The 8,968-nt window shown below is 55.3% G+C and overlaps 2 protein-coding genes across 5 annotated transcripts; one reads left to right on the top strand and one right to left on the bottom strand.

The window, feature by feature from the left end:
- Nucleotides 1-1,888, top strand: JTB (jumping translocation breakpoint). Its single transcript, XM_002715480.5, has 6 exons — nt 1-127; nt 347-448; nt 594-631; nt 788-870; nt 1,132-1,211; nt 1,572-1,888. Exons 2-6 carry the CDS (start codon nt 366-368, stop codon nt 1,726-1,728), a joined length of 441 nt encoding a protein of 146 aa, XP_002715526.1. The 5' UTR covers nt 1-127; nt 347-365; the 3' UTR covers nt 1,729-1,888.
- Nucleotides 882-7,343, bottom strand: CREB3L4 (cAMP responsive element binding protein 3 like 4). Of its 4 annotated transcripts, none has more exons than XM_008264389.4 (10): nt 7,082-7,343; nt 6,575-6,752; nt 6,092-6,338; nt 5,846-5,967; nt 3,489-3,581; nt 3,265-3,371; nt 3,074-3,142; nt 2,877-2,961; nt 2,647-2,743; nt 882-2,460 (listed from the first exon to the last, which is right to left on the bottom strand). In XM_008264389.4, the coding sequence occupies exons 2-10, from the start codon at nt 6,746-6,748 to the stop codon at nt 2,267-2,269; spliced, it is 1,188 nt and encodes a 395-aa protein (XP_008262611.3). In that variant the 5' UTR covers nt 6,749-6,752; nt 7,082-7,343; the 3' UTR covers nt 882-2,266. The 4 variants fall into 4 exon arrangements, with proteins under 4 accessions (XP_008262611.3, XP_051713239.2, XP_002715527.3 ...); XM_051857279.2 differs by lacking the exon at nt 7,082-7,343 and adding an exon at nt 6,935-7,027; XM_002715481.5 differs by lacking the exon at nt 7,082-7,343 and adding an exon at nt 6,868-7,027.
- Between the last annotated feature and the right edge of the window lie 1,625 nt (nt 7,344-8,968).

Below are 8,968 nucleotides of genomic sequence, written 5' to 3' on the forward strand. Positions count from 1 at the left end.
GAGCGGCGCCGCGCACCCGGGACTACAAGCCCCAGCGGGCGACGCCGGGGCGTGCCCGGGAGAACCAGGCCGCGCGCCCCAGGATCCTCCGCGCGGCAAGATGGCCGCGCCGGGGGCGGAGGCCGAGGTGACCAGGGGCTAGGCCGGTGCGCTCAGCGCCGGGGCTCCCTTTAGGACCCCCGCGGGCCTGTCAGCAAATACCTCTGGGCTTTTCTCGGGCTATGGGGACGCCCGGATAGCGTGTCTGCCCCGACAGCCCGGCTTTTCGCCGCCCTGACCTGGAATCCCCGGGAGGGCTGCAGCCCGAGGCGCGAGGCCAGTCGAGCAGGTCCTTGTGTTCCCACAGATCCGACCCTGAGCGCTCCATGCCTGCGGGCGCGAGGAGGCGTGGCCTCCCCCAGGGCCGCCGCCTTTGCTGGTTGCTCTGGGCTTTCACCTTAAAGCTCTGGTAAGAAGGGGCTGCGGAAAGGGGAAAGCGAGGCACGGGGGGCTGGGTCGCCCCTGTCCTCGGGGAAGCGGAAGACCTTGTGCTTGCGCAGCGGAGGTGGGGGTGATCTGTTTTCTGAGTTTCGCCCTTCTCTCGCCCGCTGCAGCCAGGCAGAGGCTTCCGTGCCGGAGGAGAAGCTGTCAGGTGCGTGATTGCCTGGGAACCCGACAGCCCCGTAGGTCATCTTGTACCCAGGGCACAGGCGGGAGAGGGCGGCACCGCAGGGGTTGGGGGCAGACGAGGTGCTGGGGAGGAATGTTTTCTGAATGGTCCGGGGCTGGCGTTTCTTTTTCCTTTTAGCGAGCACCTCGAATTTGCCGTGCTGGCTGGTGGAAGAGTTTGTGGTGGCAGAGGAGTGCACTGCCTGTTCTAATTTCCAGACTGTGAGTATCCGTTTTCTCCCCTGGCTTTTTTTTTTTTTTTTTTTTTTTTTTTTTAAGTACAGTAGGCTCCGCAGGCTGCGCGGCCTCTCCTGGACTGTTAAACCTACGCTGTTTTCCAACACACTGCCCACCACCAGCATTCACATCGGAACACTTCATTAGCCCCGGGTCACCGTGAGCCGCAGCAGCGGGGCTCCTGGCCTCTGTGGGTGGCAGACTTTCTCCTGCCTAAAACGTGCTTTGATCCTTCTGTCTCCGCAGAAAACCACCCCTGAGTGTGGCTCCACAGGGTATGTGGAGAAAATCATGTGCAGCTCATCGAAAAGGAATGAGTTCAAAAGGTGAGCGCCGTTTATCTTCCCCAAGATCGCCGGCTGTGATCCTGTGATTTTAGATGGTCCTCCTGGCCCTCCTTCAGTTTGGGGGCCGTGTGGCATACTGGAAGAAGGAGGGGATTTGGGGCCAAGTTCCTCGAACCCAGGTCCTCTGCTCCTCAGCACTGTCTTGGCCATAGTTTATCTTTAGTAGGATCGGTTAATGTTGGGCCTGCTTATCTCACCCAGGCTGTAAACACACTGGAAGGCCACCCTGGCTTCCTCTTTTCCTCCTGGATTCCAGCGGTTAGGCTGACGTGGAAGGGGCGTTGGAGGGAGAGGCTCTGTGACCTTTCCTGGGAATAACTTGTTCCTTCCTGCTCTCAGCTGCCGTTCGGCTCTGATGGAACAGCGTTTGTTCTGGAAATTCGAAGGGGCTGTCTTGGGTGTGGCCTTGGTCTTTGCTTGCCTCGTCATCATTCGACAGCGACAACTGGACAGAAAGGCTCTGGAAAAGGTCCGGAAGCAAATCGAGTCCATATAACTCCATCCAGCCGTCATCCTGGGCCCTGCAGACCTTATCTCACACAGACGAGTGGAATGGACTGATTGGCACGCTCGGTGGAGCCTTGTGACGGTGCCCCTTCCCCCATTCTCCTTTTCTAGATCATTATTGGGCAGAATAAAAAGAGTAAAATAGTTTCCTTCCTTAGTGTGATTTGGTTTGGGACAGTCATGGGGACAGAAGGGAAAGGGGGTGGCAACTGAGGCCCCAGTCTACCAAGTACCCATCATCCCCCTCCTTCATGGCTGATTTAAAACTTTTGGTATGCACTTTTTTATTTCTTAGTCAAAACTTCTCTCTCCCCTCCACCCTATCCCTAAAGAAGAAACAAAATCACAGATACACCAGGAGAGTATTTGCAGTGCCCCTGGAAGAGGCTGACAGGCCTCAGGGTGCAGATGTCTCCCAGGTGTTACAAAGTGATTCCCACCCATGAGGGCAAAGCCACCTGAACTCCCGCGGAGCGCTGGGTGCCTCTTTGTGATTGGGAAGTGGACAGGGAAGGTCTTGGCCATGCTCACATCTCATCTGCATGCAGCACTGCTGTGGCACGCCCCCTGGGTCCCACCCTCCCTCCCATCTTCTCAAGCAGTGTCCTCGCAGAGTCGTTGGCACTCTTGGCTCCAGGTGGCTCCCTCAGCCTGGACTCTGCCACTGGGGTGTCCAGATTTTCTGTCATGTCCTTGTGGGTCAGGATATTTCGGGAAATCACTGTGAGGTGAAAGAAAAGGGACAGTAGTAGTAGTAGTAGCACTCTTGGGGGGGGGGTGGCCCTAGACAGGACAGGACCTTCCTTCTGTTGCTTGACCACCGTGGAGAGCAGAGCTGTCCACTGCCGCCAGCCCCGGCCCTCAGCTGCATGGTTACCAGGGGTCACTCCCTGCCTTTGCCTCTCACCTCCGTGAGCCTGGTAATCCTCAGGCCCAGCTTCTGGTAGGCCTTGAAAGGGGCTGAAGCTGGGCAGGATGATGAGAGCCAGGGAAAAAAGAAGGATCTGGAAGGAAACAAGAGGACACTTGGACTGTGGGGACCAGAAAGGGAAGGAGCAGGGAGCAGTTGGGGTTACCAGGGATGGTTGGGTAGTAGGGGTGTCGGCATGAGGTGGGGAGTAGACAGACTGATGTTACCACAACACAAGTGCTGGTCTGGGCAGCCTTGGTGGAGGTTTGAGCAATGAGTGTCTGCAGCTGGCGGAGCTGAGCCACCAAGGAGCTGGGGAAGGAGGAATGAAGAGTTAGCGTCTGGGGGCAGAGCCCGGAGTGCTGCCCTCGTGTGCCTGGCCTCCCTGCCCCGGTACCCACATCCGCATGATGGTTGGACTCACATGTTGTGCCTCTCTAGCTCCTGAACTTTTTTCTGTAGTTCCTGGTTCTGTGCAGAACAGGCTGCCACCCTAGGGAGTGCGGAGAAGTAGGCCGAGGCTGGGCAATCTGAGTGCCTTGCCTTGCCCACCTTGGTGAGGAAGACGGCCCCCAAGTGTGGCCCCACAGGAAGCCAGAAATGCACCCCACGCACCTGCTCTCTAGGCCATCGATGTACTCTTTCTTCCGCCTCCGGCTGTCCTGAGCTGACTGCTTGTTCCGGATTTTCCTCCTGACTTTCTTGAGGACCCTCTCCTCTGCCTGGAGCCCCAGGATACCGTGTCAATTCTGGACCCTCAACCTCCCCCCAACCCCAGCTCTTCCCTGGAATCTGGGTTCCTCAAAGGCCTTGATGGGGCCCCTTAGGAAAAGTGTTACCTTGGTGAGGGGCAGGTGAGAGGGCAAAGAAACCCCTTCCTGCCCCAGCAGCCGCTTCTCCTCATCTGTCAGGAACAGCGGTTGACATGGCAGCTGGGGTTTAGGAGAGGTGAGAGAATGGGGAGTCATCCCATTTCCAGTACCCAGGCGTCCCCTTGCTGCCTTCTGAGGAGTGGTTCCTGTTTGTACTGGGGAATCAATCCAGCCCAAGGTGAAGTGAGGGGCAGAGAACTGAATTCAGACAGGGGCCAATCAACAAGGCAAAGAAACCTGAGGCTGACAAGGGAAAGCAGTGGTTCTGTGCCCGTACACAGGACCTTGGCCTGAGCCAGCTAGGGAGGGACTGTTCTGGTCCATGTCTCCCCAAACCTTGGAGCATCTGAGAACACTTAGAAAGCTCATTCGGTGAGTGTGGGAGGCAGGCAAATGATTCACTTTCAGCCATCAACTTCCACTTGGCTGTGTGCTACCCAGATGCCTGTGAATCCCTGGGGCCGCCCAAGGCAGTGGCCTGTTCTCTACAGTCTGAGCTCCACTTTCCAGACTGAGAATCTGGCCCCTTTCAGACAAGGATGTCCCCTGGATCAGCCTGGTGAGACGTGTGCAGCCTCGATGACATCCGGGTTCAACCAGAGCCCATTCACTGGGTAACCTGCCTTTGTCACTGGCGTTGCTGTCTTAAAGAGTTTTGCTTCATTTTGTAACTTCAGAAGAATTTGCTTTGGCTTTTGGCTATGCTATTTCCTATCTGCCTTTATCTGATGTTTCCTTCTTGTTCCTGTGTTTGCTTAGCGGAACTATCAAGAGGATCTCTTTAAATCCACCTCACCAAAATCCCTGAGAATGTAGCCCAGAGGGTTTTATCTAAAAATAGAACAAGGGGGTGGACAGCAGGTTAAGTGACACTGGCATGCCATATGTCCCAGCAGCTTCACTTCCGATCCAGCTCCCTGCTATTAGCTTGGGAAAAGTGGCAGAAGATGACCTAAGGCTGGCACCGCAGCTCACTAGGCTAATCCTCCGCCTTGTGGCGCCGGCACACCGGGTTCTAGTCCCGGTTGGGGCACCAGATTCTGTCCCAGTTGCCCCTCTTCCAGGCCAGCTCTCTGCTGTGGCCCGGGAGTGCAGTGGAGCATGGCCCAAGTGCTTGGGCCCTGCACCCGCATGGGAGACCAGGAGAAGCACCTGGCTCCTGCCATCGGATCAGTGCGGTGCGCCGGCCGCAGCGCGCTGGCTGCGGCAGCCATTGGAGGGTGAACCAATGGCAAAGGAAGACCTTTCTCTCTCTCTCTCTCTCTCTCTCACTGTCCACTCTGCCTGTCAAAAAAAAAAAAAAAAAAAAAAAGATTAAAAAAAAAAAGAAGATGACCTAAGTGTTTGGGCCCCTGCACCCATATGGGAGACCCTGATGGAGTTCCTGGCTCCTGGTTTCAGCCAGGCCATTGAAGCCATCTGGGAAGTGAACCAGCATCTGGAAGATCTCTCTCTTTCTCTCTCTCTCTCCACCCCCCCATCATTGTAACTTCAAAATAAGTCTAAAAAAATAAAAATAGAACAAAATAACTAAAAAAGCAAACCCACAAACACTCACTGATGCTTCACTCAAGTTCGAAGCCTTGGACTTAAGGTTCCTCAGTCCAAGATTCTTTGGCTTCTGATCTCACTTTGAACCACAGCTTTGAAAGGAGGGTAAGGACCTGTTTCCTGCCTTTTACGCACAAAGAGTATTTTTCAGGGTAAAGGGAGGGACAGTGATGGAAGCACAGTGCACTTCTACCCTTCTATAAGAACCCGCCCAGCCAGCCTGGGGAAGGCCTCCCAGCATCCCATGCAGCACTGGTCCTGGCTACCCTGTAGCACTGGCCACTGGTATTTGCTACCTCACAATTGTTCAGTGGCAACACTGTTGCAGCTGCTTCTCCTCCCTCACCTGTATCCACAAACTAGGGATTCCCAGGCGGCCTGGGCCATATCTGTGCCAGCCCAAGGCCGAGACAGTGGCTCTGCTGAACATGCCGGGCACACGAGGTCTCAGCTGTCTCTACAGCCCTGTTCCCAGATTCTCTTACCCTACCTCTCCGTAACTGGGGGCCACCACCTTAGGCCAAGGTGTCTCTCTCATCTTTTGCTCCTCTTAAAGTTGTTCATTGGTCTTCAGGCCAGTAACACAACAGCTGAGGCACAGACCGATTTCCTCATCCATTTCCGTTTCTCCCATTTGTGAGTATATACAAAGGATCTTCAAGAAGTCTATGGAAACTGGTATCCTCTTTTAGTTCCGTTTTTCTACAAACTACTTAAGTACCCTTAAGGGTGCGGATCAGAGAGCACTGGCTCCGGCCAACCCCAGGACTCACCAGGGTCTCAGGCAGCACGGGGGCTACGGTGCCTGCTCTCGGCAGGATGTGGGTCTGGGCATCCAAGGGCAGCTTGTTGACCATGCAGGCATCAGGTGCCATCAATGGTCGGCTCCACTGATCTGAGAGAGACAAGGAGAAGGCAGCAGGGCCTGGGTAGTGGCAGGGGCTGGGGAAGCCCCCTTTACTCCATGGCTAGGGCTGGCCCTGAAGGGTCACTGCCCCCTTCCCACAAAGAACACTGACCGAGCTGAATGGAGATGAGCCCTACGGTGGGTCCAGCTTCCCCCTGCATGCTCTCCAGGGCCCCTGCCTCATAGACAACCTCATAGAGGGCAGGAGAACTGGGTGCTTGAGGGGCAGGGGGGCTGTCTGAACCGCCGGGGTCCTCAGAAATGCCACTGTCGCTGCCAGGAGAGGCCTCTGAGCAGTACACCTCATTGGGATCGATGAAGATCCTCAGGCAGTCTTCAGGCTCGTTCTCCTGAAGGCCCTACAACAGGAGAGGGTATGTGTGTGTATGCATATAATCCTACCTGAAATCAGACCCAGATCCTTCATGCTTTAATTTCAGCCCTTGGCCTTTTTGAGCACGAGATAGTCACAACCCATGTCTATGTTGAAGTGTGTTTTCAGACGACTCCCCCCACTCGGGGCTGAATCCTCTTGGGGCTTCGTGTCCCGGAGTCCTGTGTCATCCCCACTCCCACTCCCACTCTTCACACTCACACAGCCAAGGTCCCCGCCAGACTCCCAGCCTTGTGGGCCCTGCTCCTGCAGCCTGGTCCCTGGGGCCTCTGGGGGAGGACACTGAAGTCCCAGCTCCAGGTAGGAGCCTGTGGAGAAAATATCCTCTGGGGGCTCCAGCCAGGCGTCCAACAGGTCAGGGGTGCCGAGGTCCATGCTTCTGTGGGACGGAGAGTCACGCACAGGGGGATGATGGCTGCCCGCCACCCTCCAGTTCCGGGGCTCCTCCTTCTCTCTGCCAGTCTCCCCCTTGCTCATCTGCACAGCCCCCTCACCTGTCATCCGGGGAGCTCGCCTGCAGCAATAGCTCAGGCCGGGACCAACAAGCCCCCTGGGTATTACCTGTTCCGAAGAGCCCAGCCCTGCCAAGTCAGCCGAGCTGGCCGCCCGCCCCAAACGCGACACCTTTTCTTTCCTCCAGGATCTCGTATCCTGGTCCTGCCCACACAAACCCCGCCCCCAGCGGGACACCAGGAACGTGGATTGCACCTGGCCAGGAGCCAACGTAGGGGCGACGCATCTGTCAGTGAGGGGCTCTGAGGCCGAGCGTCCTCAAACGGAATTTGAGGAAAATGCCCCTAGCCCTTTCAGCCTCAGTTGCTGCGAGCTGTAGGACATCTTCCTGAGGATACGGTGTCCCCTCGGGGGAGTAGAGATGGCCGTGCCTGGGGCACAGGAAACTGGAACTCCAGCCATCACTTTTACGGAGTTGTAAAACAAAGGCAAAACGGATCAAAACCCCTTGCCCGGGGCTCAGCGAGACGTCCCCTCCCCCACCGCGTGGCGCTCTCCGGGGTTTTGAGGAACAGGGCATCGAGCCAATGGAATTACCCCCTCAAGGCCTGCTCTTCTGCAATTGGTCAGTTTACGCGTCAGCGGGGAGTCGGGCCAATGGGGCCGCAGCATTTATTTGTCCCGGGGGAATTGTGTTTGGAGGGACCGAAGGGCGGGGTAGGAACCAGAAAATTAATCGCTGGGAAGTTGGGGAAAAGTTCGGAGTCAGTGGGGAGGAGCGCCCTCTTTGGGGGTTTGCCTACCACGTGATTCTGAAGCTCAGGTTATCACCTGGCGGGGGCAGTAAATAACCGGCTGACCCGAGTCGGGCGACAAGCTGTGACTCCTCGGGCGGAAAGCTGCGGCCGGGTGGGTTTTCCGAGGCGGACTCGCAGGCTCTGCGGCCGAGGGACAGCTACGCTGGCGCCTCCTGGCCGCTGCCCACGAACCGAGGCCCGCGCGTCAGAGAGCGCGGCGAGTTAGCAAAGCCTTTGCTTTTGGCTAGGGAACGTGATTGTTCGCGTGCAATCACCGGCACCTGCAATTGTATAGTTTACAGAATGTTTCCATAAACAGTGAAAGATGTATTTATTTGAAAGGCAGAGCCACACAGAGAGACAGAGACAGCTTCCAAACGCTGGTTCACTCCCCAAATGACTGCAATGGCCAGGAGCCAGGAGTTTCTTCTGGGTCTCCCACGCGGTTGCAGGGGCCCAAGGACTTGGGCCATCCTCAGCTGCTTTCCCAGGCACATCAGCAGGGAGCTGGATCGGAAGTGGAGCAGCCAGAACTGGAACTGGTGCCCATATGGGATGCAGGCAGCTTTACCCCACTACATCACAGTGCTGGCCCCTAAACGATGTTTCTAATCCACAGCAGCTGGGAGGCACATAAAACCTGTAATATTTTGCTAATTTTACCAAAGAAGAGACAGGTTCACTACTACAAAGTACTAATTGCAAAATTCAGGATTTTTGGCCTGGATGTAGTGTCTGATGGTCCAGGGATTCACTTAAAATAATGGAGCTGTACTGATACAGGTGTTTTATTTCATTTACCTGCTTGTCCAATAGTACTTCAGATGAAGGATGGCTGGATGAGTGAAGTGGGAAGGTTTGGGATATGGATTCAGGATTCATACTGGTACTGATTATCCTCATGAAGACTTGAATTGGCTAAGAGTAAAGACAGGAAGAGAGTCTAATATTTACTGAGAAGATAATATGTCAGAATTTTCATGTTACTCATATAAGTCTACCAGCAACCCACAACTATGGAAGTTAATTTCTCTGTAAGTAGTTGATCCAAGTTTCATGTGCTTAAGTCCACGGTCTTCACACTGTGCTAAGCAGCCTTGCTTCCTCCAATAGTCCAAGTCTGTCTTCCCTACCCATTTCTTTGTGTCCTGTTCACGTGGCGAGGAGACAAAGCAGGCTTCCTGGATTGATGCAGACTTGTGAGGAGAGCAGAATCGTCCTTATGTTCTTCCTAGAGCAAGGAATGTGGTTAAATCCGCTTCAAAAGGCTTCCTGCAGGCCTTAGGTGCGGAGGTGATTAAGTGGCAAATACAGTCAGCAGTCAGCTTCTGCTGCGTTAACTTCC

The sequence above is a fragment of the Oryctolagus cuniculus genome, chromosome 7 (assembly GCF_964237555.1).
Source record: "Oryctolagus cuniculus chromosome 7, mOryCun1.1, whole genome shotgun sequence".
Classification (NCBI taxonomy): domain Eukaryota; kingdom Metazoa; phylum Chordata; class Mammalia; order Lagomorpha; family Leporidae; genus Oryctolagus; species Oryctolagus cuniculus.